Genomic DNA, 20,951 nt, shown 5'->3' on the forward strand with positions numbered 1-20,951 from the left:
TGCAACCCCCAGGATTGTGCTGCTAAGGGGGCAGGGGGGGGCTTTATTTCTAACAGAACTTACCTCCTGCCATGGTCTGGAGCAGGGGTGCTCACACTTTTTTGGCTGGAGAGCTACTTTGAAACCCAGCAAGGCCTGGAGATCTACCAGAGTTTTTTTTACAATGTTCACGCCATCATAACATATAACATTTATGTGTACAATGTATGTTGGTGTACCTTGCATAACCGCATGAGCCAATATTGCACAACACAACATAATTAACTATAAACATTTTTATTGTTTATAAATAAACAATATTTTATTGTTTTATAACAATATATTTTATTTATTTTACAATAACAATACATTTTATTTATTTTAAACTTGTAATTACTTGTAATTACTTTGTAATGCCTGAGCTTGCCCCAAACCCCCCAGGGCACACCTGAGGACCGTTAGTGGCACACTAGGGTGGTCTAGCCAAGCCATCCTTCTTAGTCAGGCTTAAGTGGCTGGGGGGGGGGATAGATGAATGAGGGCCAGGGGAATGGATCTTGAGTGGATGGGACAAGTGGGGGGGGCACTGTACAGGGGGGGCACAAGTGGGGGGGCAGAGTGAGTGGGGCAAGAAGGCAAGAGGGGAACAGGGACTTTTCCAAGCCAGGACCCCCCCCCATTGAACTTTCCTCCCCAGTGTATGATTTGGGAGCCCACCACCACCATCTTCCTCATCCTCACCCCGGTCCAACTTTGTGCCCGAAGTTTGCCACGCGTGCCCACCTCTCTCTGGGTCTTGGCTCCCCCCCCGAGGCCGGCAGCGCCTCCTGGCCGCTGCCCGAGCAGTGCCGTGCGCCCCCCGGCTCAGCGACGCATGGATCGCCGGCCTCAGTGACCCAAGCGCGCAGCTCACAATCGCCTCCTGTGACAGCCCCATGGGGGGTGGGTGGCGGGGGGAGCCCCTCCCCTCGGGTCCACTCCTTCCTCCTTCTCTTCCTCGGGCACGCCGCTGCCGGGCTGCGCTCCCTCCTCCCCGGCTGTCCTCAGCTCTGCAGACTCCCGCGGCTTCCTCCTCTTCCTCCTCCAATGCCCCCTTCTCCAGTTGCAGGAGACAATGTCCAGTGTCACCTTCTCCAATGCCCCCCAAGGAAGCCCCGCAGCCAGCATGGGGCGGAGGAGGGAGCCTGCCAGGCGCCCAGAGCTGCCCGGCCAGACTTGGCCCCGATCCTCCGTCCTGCGGCCAGCGCGATCCTCGCACGCCTTGAGCAGCCTCGCCTCACAGGCTCAGCGGCTCCTGCGAGGGGGCAGAGTTGGGGGGAGCCCGGCTGGGTGACTGCGGCTTGCCAGCCCTCGTGTGTGTGTGTGTGTGTGTGCGTCAGTGCCTACAGACAGGGCTCCGCGATCAACTAATTTTGCCTCGGGATCGACCGGTCGATCCCGAACGACGTATTGAGCACCCCTGCTCTGGAGGGTGCAGGGAGCCCCAGAAATGGGTTGCAATTGCACCTCTCACCATTTACAAGCTGTGGGGAGCCCTGCAGAATGCTCTGCGGGGCACCCTGCACCCCCTCAGACCAGGTAGGAAGTAAGTTCTCTTAGAAAAAAGTCTCCTTACCCCTGCAGCGGTGTGATCCTGGAGATCATATTACTGCTTTCCCCCAAGCACACCTTAAAGGGACACAGGTAGCCTTACAACAGCTGGTAAGTCGTGACCCACATGTTTGGGTACCACTGCCTTAGGGCATGGACTACAATACATGGACGCAGATGGTCCCTGAGGTTCCCTAGTTGCAAGCCATACAGGCCTTTAAGAGTTATCACCAGCAACCTAAATTGGGCCCAGAAATGAATTGGCAACCAGTGCAATCACTGGAGCAGTGACCCAACAGAATCACACCGCCAAGCCCCAGCAATCACAAGTCAACCTGTGTGTCTTTCAAAAAGGAGGAAGATCAAGAGTCCAGAAGTTGGAAGCCTGAAAATCCTGGACCAAGAGAACACACCAAACCCTGACAGCCACCTCCGTAATGGAAATTCCTATTTCAAGCAAAAAACTGAAGTGACAAAACAAATGCTCCTTTAGTCTGCTAAGGGCAATTGTTCAAGAATGTTGCAGCTTTCCTGAAGTCACATCCATCCAAGCAGTGCAAAGTAGTTAAATAACTCACACGGCTATTGATCTGCTTGTCAGTTCTAGACAAAGAAATTATCAACACGCTCTATATTTAGATTCTCATTATCTCCTAGCAATATGATAAACTATAGGATGCTTTACACAAAATGAGGCGCACTCAAGCAGCCTGTTCTATTATTAGAAGATTTATAATCTGACTAATCTAAAGTTGCAAAGATCTGGGAAACAACAAAACACCTTCCCTAGCACCTGCTCAGAGCTGGCAATGTGTAAATCAGAACTTCTTGCACTAGAACACAGAGACACTTGAATGCAAGATCACATTCTGATCCAAGTCCAGAATTCTTTTTCCAAGAGTAGCAGGTCAGATAATTTAATCAGGTTATGAAAGCGTTCACTACCCGTTTTTCCACCTGCTCCACCAGTGTGCTGCTACCAGTGAAATATCTATTCCTACAACCATGGCCAACAGTCTTAGACAGAGCCATTCCCTGTGAATAGGTCTGCAGCCAATACTACTGCTAAAAAGAATAGCCCTCTGTTTTCCCAGTATCTCCATTTGTAAGATCCTTGGGGCAAGATCCTGGCAATGTTGCTTATGAAATTCTGCAACATATCATGTAAAATTGATTGCACAATATACAAAGACAACAAATCCCTTTACTTTCCTTAGTTGCCATATTTTATCTATCCTGAACCTATTGCCAAGAAACTTCTTTGACTGACCCCTGAGTTCTAACATTAGAGGAGAAACATTTCTGTCCACTCTCCATACCATTCATAACAGAGTCCATAACAGAGTTTGCATCTTACATGAGCATTATATTTTGAGGTCAGCATGTAAAGCCAAAACTGTGTATAACAAACAACCTTAAATCCAAAATACTTACTGTCTCTTTAAGAACCAAAAGCATAGTAGAGAGACATGTATGAACTGAGATGACTGAGGGAATAGCAGCTTCATTCTCCCATTTCAGGTTTGCTCAGGAGCATAAACAGAGTAAGTGGAATTGGGGGTGGTAGTGGTGGTGGAGGAAATTTTGTGCACTGCACAATAGTTTTGCTTTTCTCTATTTTTTTTTTACAAGTGCATATACTTGGATTTGTGCAAGTAAAGAGTGCTTAAGAAGCAGGCCAACTATATATAAACCTCCATCACTTCCTCCTGGTCCACCTGTTAATCACTTTCATTTGTAAGCTGACCCTGCTTAAGCAGGATTCAACGATGACCAGTTTTCCAAAGGTTCATTTTTGATCTTGTTCTCCTGGTCAGACTGGCTACTGACTTCAGATTTGAGCCTGGAGTAATATCTGCTTGTTAAGCTATTCAAGGATGCACAGAAAAGGGACCAAGCTTTTCACAGGTTGGCCTTGCACACCTTCGAGCTCAATTCTAAAGGGTGTGGGTTTTCGTCAAACAGTAAATTAGACTCATGACTAAAGACCCAAACTACATGTTACATTAAACATGCCCTTGACCCTGTCTGTATGCTTTCATAGACTTCAGTAGCAGGCATGGAAGGGGATCAGAATCAGGATTGTGACATGCAGGGAGGGAATATTTATAACCCTCTCTCCTTATGCATGGACTTGACAAAAATCTCCCTCCCCGAGGCTATTGGCCAGCTTCCCTCACAGGGATAAGAGAAGTAGCTTTGGGTGGGTGGGAAGCAGACACACTTTGGAGACACACTTCATTTGCCTTGCAAATGGCAAGAATTAATTACCTCCTCTCTCCATGTCACAGTCCTGATCAGCTCCATGGCTACTAGTTGAGGTTTAAAACACACACAGACACAGACACAGACACAGACACGGCCAACTATGCATTTAACATAATACATGATGGTTTGTCCCTGAGAATTGAAGGAAGCAAGAGATCATAACAGAGACCACACTTACCACAAACTGGTCGATGTCCCTCTCAAGGCCCATGTTGGGTAAATCTGGCATCATGTGTGCCACTACTTTGAATCCAGCATCTTTAGCTAAGTGAAATGATTCACACACAGCCTTCACTGTATGGCCCCTGGGGAAAAGAAATGTGGTGTAAAAACATGTGTGCACACACCAAAACCTAAAATGTCCTGTTGCAGCTTAAACAACCTAGGTGAGCAGAGGGTACTGTGTCAGAGAGCTGCTTGAGAATGAAGTTAAGCCAACGGTCCATCTAGTACAGTGCTGCACCATGGAACAAAGCTCAGCGGCAGAACATGAGCTTTTTATGCATAAGTTCAAGGCACCTCTAACTAAAAGGATCTTAGGTAGCAAGGCTGGAAAGAGACCTTAGTAGTAACTGGAGTAGTAGACAATATTGACCTAGATGGCATCTGCTATAAGGGCAGCTCCTTACATCACTATGGTGGTGCAGGAAGGCAGTAAAGAAATGACACTGCCCAACTGCCAGGGCTCAAGGCTCAAAGCATGCTGCAGTTCAGAACACTTTACACAGCAGTATGCTGGAGTGCACTTAAGGTACTCCCTGGAACGAGCAAGATGCTCAGCACACTACAGCTTGGTGTCTTGAGAGAGAATAACAGAATGGAAGGGTCAGAGGGTACCATCTAACTCAACCCTCTGCTCCGTGCAGGCATCTACAACAGCAGATACAGAAGAGAGTGGCCAGGGGTAGGTCTCTATTTGAAATCAACAGTTTGGGGGAAGATTGAGATGCCTTTTGTAGGGAAAAAAAGAACTACAATTCGCTTAGTAAATATTAATGTCTCTTCTGCTCAGTCTGATCTTGCTGTTTCTCTCTTTGCAGTGTATTTATTGCTTTATGTATGGCACACATCTCTGGCCAATTCCAGTGTCAGCAGCATGCCATGTACTCCTTGCTCAAACAGATAAAGTTCCTCACACCGACAGCTGCCTAATGGACTGTCTAGCAAGGAATTCTTTCTCTCTGCATCAACAGGTTTCTATCCTGTGACAAAGGAAGTACTTCCACTTGATCAAACACGGCCTCTTTCTTGGACTCAGAAGGTGATCGGATCACTCCTGTTTTCAAGTGCTGCATTTTAAAGTCCTTTTTGAGAGTGAAAGTTTTGCGGGACTCAATCCTTTGTGGCTGGACCTGGGCTGGTCATAAGCACTTCAGTACAACTTATAGGCCAGCGACTCAGGAGAATAGGCAGCAATACAAATCAAATTGCCTTTCCTAAATTTAGTATTACTTATGATGACCAACACTTTTCTGCATACAAAAAGATGTGTTACTATGTGCATTCTACTTCAGACCCTGGTCCATACCTATTAAAACTTTGCAGGTTCAGAAAGGGCTCTCAAAAGTTTGATTTTGTTCATATCAGGGGTGTGGGTGTGTGAATGTGTGATACACACACAAGTATCACTTGCTCAGTTCCTACTTGGACAAGGGCTCTTCCTTGGTTTCTCTACTCTTCACCTTTTGACCCTCCAAGACCACCTTCCCTTTTTCCAAAAGAAACTTGGGTAAGTCAAAGGCTGTTTGAAGGTCCTAGGAGAGTTGTAAGATCACAAGAACGGTCCTACTAGATTAGACCAAATGTCTACATAGCGCCTCCTCAGTTACTCTCCTTACCTGTTAGTGTCCCTGGCCACATCCTCATAAACACTCTGCACTCCAATCTCCAGTCTTGTGCATCCATATGACAACATGTCACTCAGGTGCCGTTTCAGGCAGTAATCCGGCCTGGTCTCTATAGTGATCCCTATACACTTTGTAAGGCTACGCTCAGAGTATCTATGGAGAGAAAAAGCACACAAAAAACCCCAAACACATGAGATCTCATCTATGCTTAACCAAGGCACTTTGCAATATTGTTATTACTAACAGTATTTATATACCGCTTCACAAAGCGGTCTACAGAGAAAATCAAACAAACAACTAATGGCTCCCTGTCCCAAAAAGGCTCACAATCTAAAAGGATGCAAAAGAACATCAGCAGACAGTCACTAGAAAAGGCAGTGCAGGGGTGATGAGGACCAGTTACTCTCCCCTTGCTAAATAAAAGAGGAGAAACCACTTAAAAAGTCCTCTTACCCAGTTAGTAGGGGTTACTGCTAACCAATGGTCCAATATGGTCCAATTAGACAGAGTCCAAAGATCAGACATGATCCAACTGGTAACAAAGTGCACTAGGATGATATAACATTATAAAATTTGAGTATTGGTTGAAAAAGTGGGGTTGGAACCAGAGAACTAGAACTTCTTAGCATTAGAACCACTACTTTGGGGAAAAGCAACTTAGATCATCTGACTGGATAAAATCTTGGAGGAAGGGATGGTGTTTTCCTGCATAAGCTGGGCTGAGCCACAGCACAGATACATTGGAAAAGAAAGGACAAGAGGGAGCTGCTGCTGCAAAAAGTGTGAACCAGGCCAGAGAAGTCTGGACTAGAAGCTGAACTGAAAAGCTAAACAATATAGTATATGAATATTGTAAATATACTTAGAACAGTGTTTCTCAAACCGTGGGTCATGAGCCAATTTCAGGTGGGTCCCCATTCATTTCAATATTTTGTTTTTAATATATTAGATTTGATGCTACCATGGCATGTAACTGCATTTGGCGAAATGTGACAGATCTGTACTTTTAACAGGCTACTATGTTTATGCTTTTTACTCCTGTGTAAGCGTGGGTAGGATTGCAGCCTATAATTGTTAAAAAAATTTCGCTGCTTGATGATTTCACTTCCTGTCATGACATCACTTCCGGTGGGTCCTGACAGATTATCATTCTAAAAAGTGGGTCCTGGTGCTAAAAGTGTGAGAACCACTGACTTAGGAGGTACCCTCAATAAGAACATCATGAATGACAGTGTGTCCCTGGACATCTCTTTTAGATATACATAGAAAGCTCAACCTTTCAGACTGGCCTTAGGGAAAAAGTTAAATTTATTAGCTTGCTGTTATTTTACTTCAACATCATGTTTTGAACTCCATGTTTAGACTGGTATCTCTCTTCTGTAACCCACTTCAAGTTTTAGAGAATGTGAAGTACAAACAGATACATAAAAATATGTCATAGGGTTTCCCTGCCTCCCCCATTATGTTTCTGATGTTGCAAGCTACAGATGTTATTGGAGCGCCAAATACGACAAAGGACTGATTTGCATAAAACTGCATTGCAGAAGCTTCTTGGTTTGCACCATAAAAGAAGAGTACTTCTGAGACCCACAGCCAAGGAGTATTTAGATCCAGCTGGAATGTTTTGATAGGAAGCTACTCCTGGATTCCATCTCACACACCACAGGGCTTCCCAGCCCCCACTGGCCTGCTTGCTTCCGCCTCCTCTCCAAGATCTGAGTGCACTCTGGCATCCACAGCCAAGTCCACCTGGGCCAGATTCTTCCTGCTTGCAGCAAATGAATGAAAAATACTGACATTCAGCTGATGACTAACAACCACTGCATTGCCATAAGACACAACCAAAAGGGACTAAAGACAAAATGTATAATTTTAGAGTAATAGTGCTTTAACGGAAGTACTTTGGGAGGAAGAATAAAATTAAACTTCAAAAAGACATGATATGTATGCCTGAATAATCATAATCTACACTTTTACTCACTACTAAAACACTGCATTGCAGTAACTATTTGACCCAGCAATGCAATGCAGAATGTGATGGTTGCAAAAAGGTAACTTGTAGGATTTTGTTTCTTAAAATATCAGAATGTTGCTGCTAAGGCACAGGGTTCCAGTATGCCATTATATGCTTTGCAGCACTACAGGATCTATACTACCAATTTGAACTTATTTATATGGCTGAACATTGGATGGGGGCAAACAACTTAAATACTGCCAATGCAAAGTTTCTCCTGATCAGGAGACCTATTACCTGAGCAACAAAGTACAAACCTATCCTACATGGCATTGCACTTCACACAAATGAGCAGATGTACAGTTTGGAGGTATTAATGGTTCCAGTTTTGTTCCTGGATATACAGGTGACAGCTGTGGTTGGAGTGCTTTTGCCCAACTTTAGCAAAATGTGGTCATTCTTGTCTTGGACAGACCTGGTAATAGTAGCCAAAGCTTTAGTAACCTCATGAATGGACTACTGCAATGAGCTCTACATTGGCCCTTGAAGATCTTTTGCAAACTTTAGTTGGTACAAAATGCAGCTGCTCAGGTTTTGACTGGCGTGAGGCTTGATGGACTTGTCAACAGCATCCTTTCCTTGATCTAGCTGTGGTGATTCATGTATTGGTCATATTGAGACTGTTAACACACTTTACTGCCATTTAAGACCACCTGGAAAGTTCAGCTAGTGAAGAGCAATGGCACGAGTTATGACTAGAGGTATTTGTTTCAGGTGAGTAAGATCTACAGTCTACTACAGATCTACAGATCTACTACAGTCTGTCTTACTGAACCCACTTACAGTGGGTTGAGTAAGGTAAATAACACCATTTTCAGACACCTCTAGTTATGACCAAAACCAGGTGGCTTGACTGCCTTACTCTACTATGATACCAGCTTTGCTGATTGCTGGTTTATTTCCAACTGCAATTCAAGATGCTGGGTATTATCATTCAAGCCCCAAATGATTTAGGACCAAGCACTCGCTCACTCTCACTCACACAGAGGCAGGTGTGGTAGGAACAGAGGGGATTGCTTTAAAAGAAGCCATATCCCCCCCCCCTTGAAATGGTGCAGGCAATCTCGGACACAAACAAGCCCCCCCCCCCTGCAGGCAATCACCAACACACGCAATCCTTCCCACCAAGCAAAGCATGAGATTTAGCCTACAATCTTCTCCACACTTTCCTGGGAGTAAGCCCCATTGACTACAATGGGGCTTACTCCTGAGTAGAAAAGTATTGGTCTAGACTCTTAAAAGATCAGCATCCCATGTGAAAGAAGCAGCTGGCAAAGGGGAGGGCTGAGTGCGGAAGGGAGGGGATTGATAACAGCTGCCTTAGTTTCCTTCCATCCAGAAGTGTCAGGCTGCAGCGTATTTGCGTAACTCTATGGAATTTAGCACAACGTGTTTTTTGTTAATTGCACCAAGTCACGAAACGGAACTAAATAGGCTCCACCTGTAGTTCTTTACCTCAGGAGGGTGAATACTTTTGTTCTCTGCTGTCTTGCTGATTTTGACGACTGTCATGCTTTGTTTGGTACTGTTATTGTTTGACTGTTTTAAAAAAAATATTTATATCCCACTCCTCCCATCCTATTGGAAGGTATTCAGGGTGGCTCATAACAAAGGTTAGCATGCAATGATACACTAATAATAATTTTTTTTAAAAAAAACTTACCTAAATTGCTTCCTAAAATGACTGTACTGGAAACATGCAACCAAAGAAATAACAAGGCAGATGCCAATGTTGTGTGCAGCTACATCAGCAATTAAAGCATATCACACTAAGCTAGACCCTAATAACTTAACTTGCCTCAAAGAAACAGTATTCCCTAAGCACCTTTAAAGAATAAAATACTTTGGCCCAGTGAAGACATCATGCTCCTTGTTCAACTAACTTTGGTTTGTTGTGTGAAGAATGCACTCCCTCCTCCCTGGCAAGGAAGAGACTCCTTGATTTGTGGAATCACAGTTTTCTATGACAGATGTTATAGCTGAGCATTTCTTACAAACCATGCTTAAAAACCACCCACACACTGTACAAACCACAGATCCCCAATTCACAGGTTGTGGCAACCTGTGGATTGGCAAGCCAGAAAGTCTTCTTGTAAGGTTGGTGTGCAAGGAAAGAATGGAACATGCAAGCACATGGAACACTCCTGATCTTAGTTGAGTCAAGAGGTACATTTTAAATGGGGTACTATCCATCTGTCTGTTCTAAGAAAGTAGCTCTCGCTCTGCAGCAACAGGTGCACAGCTTGGGAGTGCTCCTGGATACACAGCTCCACCTGGATGGTCAAGGTGGGGACTGTGGGTGCTTATGCACCCCTTATGCCTGAGTTGGTTAGATCATACCATGGTCCATGCCTTCACAGTTGGATTTTTGCAACACCCTCCACTCTACCCTTGAAGACAGTTTGGAAACAGTAATACAGAATGAGGCAGCTGTGTGGTCACCAGAGTTTAGCAGTTTGACTTTGTCAGACCACCACTCCATAGGTTGCACTGCCTGCCAATTTGTTTCTGGGCCCAATTTAAGGTGCTGGCACTTCCCTTTAAAGCCATTTATAGCTTTACACCAGGTAATCTGAAGGACCACCTTCTTCCACACAATATGACCCACCCCCTTAGGCCATCAGAGAGAGCCCTGTTGTGGGTGCCGCCCCCTTCAGAGTAAGGGGGTTATGGCTAGAAGAAGGGCTTTCTCAGTGATGGCATCCAGCCTTTGGAATTCCTTCCCAGAGGACTTGTGAACTGCTTCCTCTTTGATGGTATTCTGGCCAGGTCTCAAGGCACAACTATTCCGGTTAGCATTTAATTAGGTCTTCAGTTTTATAGATAAAGTTTCATGACCTTCACCCAAGTTACTAAAAGTTATGCTTAGGCACTGCCTGTTCACCATTAGTTTTATTTTTATCCTGGCTGTCAGATTAGCTATATTAATGAACTGTTTATTAGTGTAGAATTTGTACATTATTGTTTTAAATTATATTGTTTTATAACACATATATTTTATATGCACAGTAGTGTTCTAACTTTATCTTGTAAGCTGCTCTGAGTTACCTGCCAGGATCAAGAAAAGCAGGGCAGAAATATTCCAAATAAATAAATAGTTGCTGTTACAGTCCAATCCTATCTCCAACCCCCAGAGGTGCAGCCATGCCAAAATCAGATGTGCTGTATCCAATGGGGTTGGTGGGTGGATTGGGAGGCTTCAGTGGCAAAAGGGGATTTAAATCCACTTAACCTCTGGAAGACTCCCATCCCACAATGGGTCTCCTTGGACATGTGCTAGCGATTTCACTAGCACAAATTCAAGGAGAGAATAATAATAATAATAACAACAACAACAACAACAGGTATTTATATACCGCCTTTCTTGGTCTTTATTCAAGACTTTATTCAAGGCGGTTTACATAGGCAGGCTTTATCTAAATCCCTATTTAAATAGGGATTTTTACAATTTCAAAGAAGGTTCTTTCTTTCAAGAACTACTACATTCAAGGTGTTTCATTCCGATCTGGCTTCACATTCTGGCCTCCATCCTCCCACGCTCAGAGCAGATGGAATTGCTCGGCTTCAGCTTGTCAGCTGCTCCAAGGTCGCACCGTGCCGGTGGCCTCGAACTGGCGACCTTGTGGATGTTATCTTCAGGCAGACGGAGGCTCTACCCTCTAGATCAGACCTCCTGCCCTCCTGAATGAAGGCAGGGAGGCTGCAGGAAAGGGGTATAGGATCTGGCATGTGCCACTGCCGACAGATCCATCCCTTCCCGCAGCCTCCCACCCAGTTTCACTCTCTGCCACTCAGCGGGCAGCAGGGGATCTGTTGGCACAGGCAGGAAGTCTCTGGTCTTCCCACCAGTGTCCCAGTAGCATGCTATCCAGCATGCTGCCGGAGCATCTTTTACAGCTGGGCTGACTGCTTTATGGGAAGTTCTGCTGTCTCCCAGGCCTTGGTCAATTAGTCTGTCACAGAAAAAATAAGACTCTTGTGGCATCTTTTTTTGTGGAGATTTGCTTATATTTGAGCAGGGAGGATAACAACTCTTCCCTTTCATCTCAGTACAGCATCCCTCTATGAGAAAGTGGCTCTCTTAGGTTTCATTTTAGAAGGTGAGTGGCATTGGGAAAGGGAACCACCTCATTTCTCTGCAGTATATACATATTCAAATAATAATAATCCAACAGACTATGGGACACATGAACTGGGCCATCACAGTAAAACTTTTTGAGGGCTATAGCTTACAACAGTGATTTTCAACCTTTCCCAGTTCACGGCACACTGACAAGGTGCTAAAATGGACAAGGCACACCACCATTTTTTTTGGCAATTGAAAGTCACACTGCTGATGGGGAGCTCACATCCCCCAATGGCCATACCAATAAATGACCTTCTCCCAAACTCTCATGGCACACCTGTGGATTGTTCGCAGCACACCAGTTGAAAATTGTTGGTGTCAGATGCCAAGACCAAGAAAGGTTAGCCCACAAGCCATTTGTTAATCTTTAAGAAGACTCTGTTTATTTCATGACAACAGACTGTCCCAGCCACTCTTCTGGCATTGTTGCATTTACCTTGGGAGGTTATTGTGAAGATAAAGAATTGAAAAGCTTTTCCAAGCTGAAAAGAGCAGCAGAAACAATAAATAAAAGAACAAGCTCTTCAGTTTAGCTAGTTAATGACTACATTGAACAAAGAAAAGGAGAACAGGTTGACACAACCCTCCCCCCACAGCTACTTTGTCCCAGAATGAATGGAGATAAGAGAGCAGTGGCTTTCCAAAGTCGTAATACATGAAGAAAATTTGCATTCCTTATGAGGCTGAACAAGAAGATCATACTGATGCTAATGCAGGAATAAATACACAGTGCTAAGGAAATCAGGGTGGATAAAAGCTGACTTAAAAAAAGACTAATGTTTAAAACTGTACATTGAATTCTTTCAACATTTCAATTGTGTCTTTAAAAAACCTTGTTTTAAATGAAAACCGATTCAATACATGCTAATAGATTTGAGCCTTTGCTTATCTTTTAGATCTAAATGCATTACCCTCTAATTAGACTTCTCAGAGCCTAACGCATTAAGTGCAGCATGCACTGATCTAAAGACTGGTTTTTAATGTTAAAAAATGAACTTCTAAGTGTGGTGGACCCTCCATTTCTTCAGGAGTTTGGTACTGGGACTCTGCATGGATATCAAAAAAACATGGATGCTCAAGTCATGGTGTATATACACAGGGCTGCCTGCAAGGAAAGCTGGAAAGGGAAGGGGCGAGGCAGGTTAGCATGGCGTGCCTCAGCCCCCTCTTTGGTGGCACCCTGACTAGACTCACTGACTTCCAGCAGGGTCAAAGCAGCTGCCCCCATCCTGAGGAAGAGAAGGCCTATCAGACAAGCAGGCAGGAAAGTGCTGGGGTGGCACCTGCCCCAGAGAGGGCTCGGAGGCTGGCTGGGCTGAGGTGCAGCACCTGTTAGCGCCATGAAGCTGCCCACCAGTAGAGGGAGTGACAGTGCTGCCTCTGCTCCTGCATCCACTGCCCTCTGCCTGTTCCAGTCTTTGCTTTCCCTTTACAGAGTTGGAGGAATTTTTTTTCAAATACAGTATTTTTCAATTCATGAGTACGGGAATCACGGATACGGCAGGCTCACTATATTAACATATCAACCCAACCCCTTCATTACCATCAAATGCCGCAAATGTACTGGGGAAGAATAAAAAGAAAAAATTCTGAATATTTTTTTTAACAGAGAAAAGGGGACTAAATACAAATGAGTGCACCCCCACAATCCTTGGTCACAGGTACTGAGGTAAGTTCTGGAGTAAGTTCTGGAGTGACCTTAAAGAAGGGCTGTCACTGCCCCAAAGAGGCTGGATGCTCCCTTTCCCAAAATGTCTGTGAGAATCCGTCCTCCTCAGCACTGCAATCTCTACTGAAAGGCTTGCACAACCCTCAACCTCCCCAGCTCCTTTGTCTGAGAATAAAAGAAGCTGTGACTCTTGAAAGTTGTAATACATGAAGAATTCATCCAGCAATTTCATACTAATGCTGAAGGGCAAAGGGGACAAGAGTTACTTTTGATCCTGAATGCTAAGATGGACAAAGGAGTGCCATCTCCTTTGTGCCCTGTTCATGACTGCCCAGGGGCATCTAGCTGGGCACTACTGGAAAAGGGATGTGGGATCTTGGCCTGATCTAGCACACTGATTCTTACTTAAAATTGAAGGTTTGTGCACAATGAATACGCAAACTGCTTTTCTTTTAATGGACATATAAAATCCTCTGACACCTAAGACAAAGGGCACGGCATCCAGAGAAAGGTAGAAGTTCTGTATCACAAGGAGAGTTCTTAAATCCAATAGCTCTATTTTTACCTCTATAGGAATGCCGCTGTTTCATTAAAAGCTTTAAGTGTAAGCCAAAGTGCTTGAACGGTCAGGGGTCAGACCTGTTTCAGCACCAACTCTCTGGGCCACTCCTGTCTTCTCTATCTGTTTCTGCAGCTGCTTAAACATTTACCACAGACAAATATTGACAGTGAGCTGTGTCTATCAAAATGTAGCAAGAGGCAGCACAGAGACAGAGATGGTGAAAAGGGCACTGTATTCCCCAAAGTGGGGGAGGGGGTAAATGACACACAACAATTTTGTAAAAGTCAACTGTTTTCCCTTCCAACAGGAAGTGAAGCTTGGCTCAAAAAGCACTATCAAGATTCAAAGAATGTTGCCTTCTTAAGATACTAAAACTGGAGAATCCCCATCTACAAACACACACAGAGCTGCCAGACAATGGACCGACACAGCCATTCTTCATTCAGTGTCACAAAAAGAGGAATTCTGAATAGAGCCCCTCCTGATGCATGCAACACCGCACTGGATTTTTACGAGACCAGGCAGAGACTGCCAGCAACAGCACGGCCTACTGCATCACCTCAGCTCTAGAAAACGGTTTGCTATGCACTTCATCAGAAACAATGCCAACATCATAATTAATGAGTCTGAGAAGTAAAGAGCAGGAGTCACAACAAACAAACTTGACTATGTACAGGAGACGAAGAGACAACTCCAATATGACATTCTATAAGCCACTGTCATCAGACCCCAATAAAAAGATACCAGAAAACACTACACAGCCGGAGGAAGAAATTTCCTGTAGGTATATAAGAACAAACCTGCACCAACACACCCTGGGATTCTAACTCAGAAGTCTCCCATTTACTACACAAGATGGGAGTCACCATTTGTGGCTTGGCCTTTGTTACAAAAGCCAAAATGATGGTCACCCATCATGCAAACTCTTCCTGCACTTCCTCTTCCCACTCAACTCAGTACTTTATACAGAGAATGCAGTGAGTCTGAGTCTTCGTACAGAAGCTCTGATGTGCGCCAGGCAGCCCAACTCTACCTCAACTTCCCCACAATGATGCAGCAGTACCAGCATGGCTCTGCACCTCATGAGGGAGTTCTGCAGGCAGTCAGTCTCCTTGGGGTAGGGGGACATTTGTTTCCTTGCCCTGGGTAAGACACAGTCTGTGCAACAGGTCACAAATCTTGCTACCACAAGTCCATGTTCATTGGTATTAGTTGATCAGGTCCAGAAAGGAGGGCAGGATACAGTACACACTGCTGCTGCAGATCCTGCTCCCCTCCTGGGCCACGCCCCCATTGCCACCCTTCCCCCACCCCATTCAGCTTCCTCCCCTGCGCTGCACAGTGCATCACTTTCCTGCTCTAGTAGGCGTCCTCTGCTGTGCTGGTGTGCATGCGAAGGCTCTGGGCATCCCACCAGCATGCCTTACTATTACACCATCGCAAAGTCTGTTGCGACACTTGCTGTGGCTAGCACTGGTAGAGCACATGCTCCACCACTGCAAGTGAGTGATAGGACAGGGCCATCAACAAATTAACACACTATGTTGGCTGCACTTCTGCTTAGTGGAGAGGCACTTGTGCACCATGAATTGCCACTCATTTTGCTTTGGGCAGTACTAATATTCCAACATACTCTAATATTCTCAGAGAAAGGAGAATCCCAGAAAACAGTCCTATCTCAGACTGAGCAAAGGAAAGGGCAGAGGGAATTTTCATTTGGTTATCTTATAAATTGCAAGGATATAGCCTGCCTGTTTGTTTGGGGTACTGTTTGCAATTCCCACCACCTCATTCTGCATGCGAATGAGTGTGCTTAAGCTTTATACCCCACACAACAAAAATTTGGGCAAACAGTAATACAGAATAACACCCTGCATCACCTTAAAAAAAACTGTTAGGAAGATACTAGATTTTGTTATGATACAGCATCATCGCATTTTTGTTTCATTATAAAAAGAAAATGGATAAAGTAGCAGATGGAAAATTGTTGTAAGGAACTATCAGCACACTGGCTGCATCAAGAGAATATCAATGAAGGCAGTGAAAATGCTGCCAGACTATGAGTGCGAGTCTATAGCCCCCAAATCTAAAATAAAAAGGGGGGAAATGTAGGTGAAGTTCCAGAATTCAGAACTAAGCCTCTGGCATAGATCAGGGGTCTCCAAACTACAGCCCAGGAACAACTCCCAGCCCGCCTCAAGATTTTATCTGGCCTGCAGCAACTTGGTGTGTTTTTTTTTAGAGCATTTCCTAATGTTTGACATTTTTACTCATTATACATCATTTCTCAACATTGTTTCTTTGCAACTGTCACATTTTACTTTTTTCTGAATCATATTATGCTGATTACAAAAAAGATCCAAGTAAAATTGATTCATTTAAATTTCATTCATTCATAAAACCGATTTTCTTCGGCCCAACAAAATGTGTAAAATATACAATATGGCCCTCACGCTAAAAGGTTTGGAGACCCCTGGCATAGATCAAAAACCTGGCCTGTTCCCCATCCACAAGATGAAAGCCAGACAAAGCCAAACACCTGCCCAATGCCAGTTCATTCCCAGTTCAGTTTGTCTGCAATTCCTGAAACTTCAGAACAGGTCATAATTAAGAACAGCCCCACTGGATCAGGCCATAGGCCCATCTAGTCCAGCTTCCTGTATCTCACAGGGGCCCACCAAATGCCCCAGGGAGCACACCAGATAACAAGAGACCTGCATGCTGGTGCCCTCCCTTGCATCTGGCATTCTGACATAGCCCACTGAAGGACTCGCCTTCCTCCCTTCCCTGCCAAAAGGCACCACGGTCTTCATGGCAAGTTAGACTCTCCTGGACTTCACTCAAGTTTTTGGGTAATGAGTCACAACTGGTTAGACTTCGGTCAGCATCTCTCCCACCTCCCCCTGCTATGAGTCATAGGAAGAATAGATAAAGAGAAAGTGGCTTTTTATTTGTACCCATAATTTAAGCTCCTGTTTAGATCTCTCTTCTGACGCCCCCTTCCCATCCCACCCCAGAATTTTGCATTCCAATGCTAAAGGTTAAAGCATTTCTCTACCAAACAAAGGAAAATGACAGCAAGACAATGATTCTCTGTCACAGGCAGCTGTCCTCCCACAGAAGGGACACCTATTACCTTATCGCCAAGTCCTCTCTCTGTCCTTGCTTGATAGAGATCCAGAAAATGTACTGAAATCCCCTTAACACCTAGTGTTCTCAGGAGATAAAAGGAAAACTTCTCATCAGCCTTGTCAGGCATTCTTTACAAAAAGGAAAATCCCTTGTGATCAGGCAAGCTGCTCACTCCATTCCCTTAGGCAGCCTCTGCCTGATGAGATGCTCTCTGGAGAAAGTGCTTCTCTTGGAATTTTCCATAAGGTCTCTAACTCCACCAGCCAGCAGCAAGCCTTTAGGGCAGGGGTCAGCAAACGTTTTGGGCGAAGGGGATGGATGTTCTGCAATGACAGCATCGTATCATTGCCGAACTTCCAGGTTCCCAGGCTCCAAGAAGTGGTCACACAGAGCACAGGGACTCTATAAGCCTGGGCAGGCAGCTCTGCCATTCCATGTCCAGTGTGTGGTAAATTGGGCAGGAGGCTTTGCCTCCCAAGCTGAGCTCTGTGTGGGCTGTGTGACTTTGGGTAGCTGGCCACAGGTTGCCAACCTAGCTTTATGGCAGATAAAAAGATACCATAGGGTCACCTGTCTACATAATACACTGGATAGTAGGCATAGTAGGTTGCATCAGTAAGCCAACTACAGAACAGACTTTCCATCACAGTATTTGCCCTCAAGAGAATGTTAGCCTTCATGAAGAGGATGGACATTCTCCTATGGGTCGTATCTGCTGAAGCCTCTGAAACCAAGTGGGAGCACAGGAGGATTTCCAAAGGATAGGGTTTTACTTTGGATGTCATTCTCTACCCTGCTCCACACCATCACACACCATCTCACTCTATTTTCTCTGCACTTCCAATGCTTGCCAAATTACTTTCAAAATTACTTAAAAGAACACATGATACAAATTAGGGTCGCAAACTTTAATCTGCAGATCTATATTGACACCTACATAAGACTGGAGACACTTGCCTGAGTAGCAATACGAATGAAAAACATCTAGATATTTTAATGAAAAGCTAAACATTGTGACAACATGAAACAGCAGCAAAGAAGGCAAATGCAATCCTGGGCTGCATCAACAGAAGTTCAGTATTGAGATTTAGGGAAGTAATGGTGCCAGTGCCAGCTGCTTCAATCAGACCTCACTTGGAATATTGTGTCCAATTCTGGGTGCCACAGTTTAAGAGGGATATTGACAAAGTAGAGTTTCATATGTTACTTACAGTGTAATCCTATGCACGTCTACTTAGAAGTAAGTCCTACCAAATTCAATGAGGCTTACTCCACATAAGCACACAGTAAGTGCATAGAAACAAAACCAGGAAGGTTAACTGACAAGTTTAGGATCAACATCTAGTATGACTCTAGAAGTTTGTTGATCAAACAATGGCAATTTTGAATAGACAAGACTGAAGGTTTAGGGTGTACTTCTCTGGTTCTAGTGCGTTACTGTAGCAGAGAATGAACATTAACTGAATCAATGCTACTTTTCATCATCAGAAGTGAAATCTACCTTACCAAGTTCTCTTATACCCTCAATAAAGCACTGGGGTTGACATTTAATCAATCAGTATCTTAAATCAACTTAAAGTTCCTGAACAACAGATTGCAGACCCAGTACAGATTATGCACAATTTGGAAGTAGATCAATTTCCATGCATTACGGAATTGGATTGCAACTTGCCTATACCACAAGTCTCAAACTTGCATGAACCCCCCCCCCCAAAGCTGAGGGAAGTCATTGTTTACTTAACCCCACCGTTTTCTTCCAAGATACACTCTAGCCCTGAACATACCTCCAGTCTTTATTCTTGAAAATTTCTAAAGAAGTTAGAAGGTTACGTAGCTAGATAATTTGTCTGTTCTATTGTAGGTTTGCTCTGAATTGGTCCTACACAGACCTCATTGAAATTTAAACTGCTTCTCAGCTTGTCAGTGGACAAAGTAAAAACTAAATAATGCCATCAAGAGCATATTGCAAAGTTATGGACTTTTTAGGGAGACAAGCAGTTTTCCATAATGTTTAAGATAAACCTAAGTGTAAATACAGTTCACCCATGCAACAAGCAGGATAGGAAGGTTGTAGGCCCTCCTTGAAGATGCCTAAAAACTGGTCTCAAACAAACATCTATTGGGGACACTTTACAAGTAGGACATCCTTGCTTTCAGCACAGGTTGAGAATTACAAAGGAATCTTAATATTCCATTAACCACCTTCACTAATGAAAGTGAGACCATTCAATGCAGCAAGTGTCAAAAAAATGCAGATCCATTCATAGGAACATAGGAAGCAGCTTTCTGACAATCAGTCTAACTCAGTCAAGAATCTTGTGGATCTTCCACAATTGGGGATCTAAAGCCAGGAAGCCACTATTGTGAAGGTCCTGTTCTGTGTGCATGTCAAATGGATATCAGTCAGCTTCTGCACACAAGGTGGAACCTCCCTTGATGATCTTAATGGACAAGATAGGCTCATATGTCAGAAGGCAGAACTTTAAAAGGTGATAACCAGCACCTTAAACTGAACCTGGAAACCAGTTAGGAGCAAGTGTAATTCCCACAAAGTCAGAGTTATGCTCAGAATGCAAGGGCTCCCACCAGCAATCTGACTGCACCGTTCTGAACAAGTTGCTGTTTTGGATGCGTCTTATGTGGAGCCACTGCAGTGATTCAGCTAAAATGTGACCAAGGCATGGATAATAGTGGCCTGATCTGGTTTTCAATGAAGCGCTTAAGTTAAGCAAAGACTCTCCTGGACATGGTTCCCAACTGGACTTCCAGGAGCATTTCCAAGCTTTGCACCTGCTTCTTCAGAGAGAGTAAAACCTCATCAAGAACAAATCGGGATAATAGCTCAACTCTGATGTTCCTCTAAAACAAAGTCTGGAGAATTGTGAACAAGTCATGGATCTGTGCACTCTGCACCCCAACCTCCCTTTTGAATGGCTTCCCACAGTTTCCTGTTTAGTGCTTAGTCTACCATGGCATCCAAACTGGCAAGCCACAGTAGCATTTGCCCTCCAAACCAGGACACACTGTTTGACATGGGTTTCCGATTCTGGTTTGGAGAGCAAACACTTATAATTTGGACCTCATGACAAATGGCAATTAGTGTTAAACAGGAAACTGACAGGAGGGAGTGGGCGCTTGCGAGTCCACAGCTGCTTTGGAAAACGGTGCAAATTGAGCAAATGTACCTGAACAGTTACTCAGAACATTTGTATGGACTATATACAAGCTAGCTAGTAGTATGATTACTTGCTGAAAATTACCAATGTCACTCGCTATATTTTAAAACACAGCGCTTCAGTTACTCTCTCACCAGGGTAAGTGTGGAAGCAGTCTGCCTGAAATGAGCAGGGCCCAAAGACTGCAGAGTGACACCTGCAACGTAACAGTTCAGTGGCTCACCACAAAACTGACCACATGAATTACTCACTAGGCCAGGGCTTTTCAAACAGGGATGTTGTGATGCCCCAGCCTGAGCCTCTGCCCCCTTAAGGGGAGGGGGCAGGAGAGAGGCAGCAATGCAAACCCCAGGATCGCATCGCTAAGAGGGCTGCAGGGACTGGGATGTACTCAGCAGTCCCTGCAGCAGCCTCAAAGGGGTGCAAGGAGCCCTGCGTGAGCCTCAGCAAGGCCCCCCAGCCTGCTACAAGTGAAAGTGCAGCGATTGAGCCCCGCCTCCGAAAAACCAGAAATGGAACATGATCGCTGCACTTTCACTTTTTAAGCTTCAGGGAGCCCTGCAGACGCTCGTGCAGGGCTTCCCGCAC

General features: G+C 44.6%; 1 protein-coding gene across 1 annotated transcript in view; it reads right to left on the reverse strand.

Moving 5' to 3' along the window:
* ELP3 (elongator acetyltransferase complex subunit 3) overlaps positions 1 to 20,951 on the reverse strand; it is a 76,154-nt gene that overhangs the window by 39,224 nt on the left and 15,979 nt on the right. Inside the window, exons 8-9 of the mRNA XM_066611978.1 lie at positions 5,676 to 5,837; positions 4,016 to 4,142 (exon numbers count right to left, since the gene is read on the reverse strand). Coding sequence (XP_066468075.1) covers positions 4,016 to 4,142; positions 5,676 to 5,837 — 289 coding nt within the window. The remainder of the gene's footprint in view (positions 1 to 4,015; positions 4,143 to 5,675; positions 5,838 to 20,951) is intronic.

The sequence above is a fragment of the Tiliqua scincoides genome, chromosome 1 (genome assembly GCF_035046505.1).
Source record: "Tiliqua scincoides isolate rTilSci1 chromosome 1, rTilSci1.hap2, whole genome shotgun sequence".
Lineage (NCBI taxonomy): Eukaryota > Metazoa > Chordata > Lepidosauria > Squamata > Scincidae > Tiliqua > Tiliqua scincoides.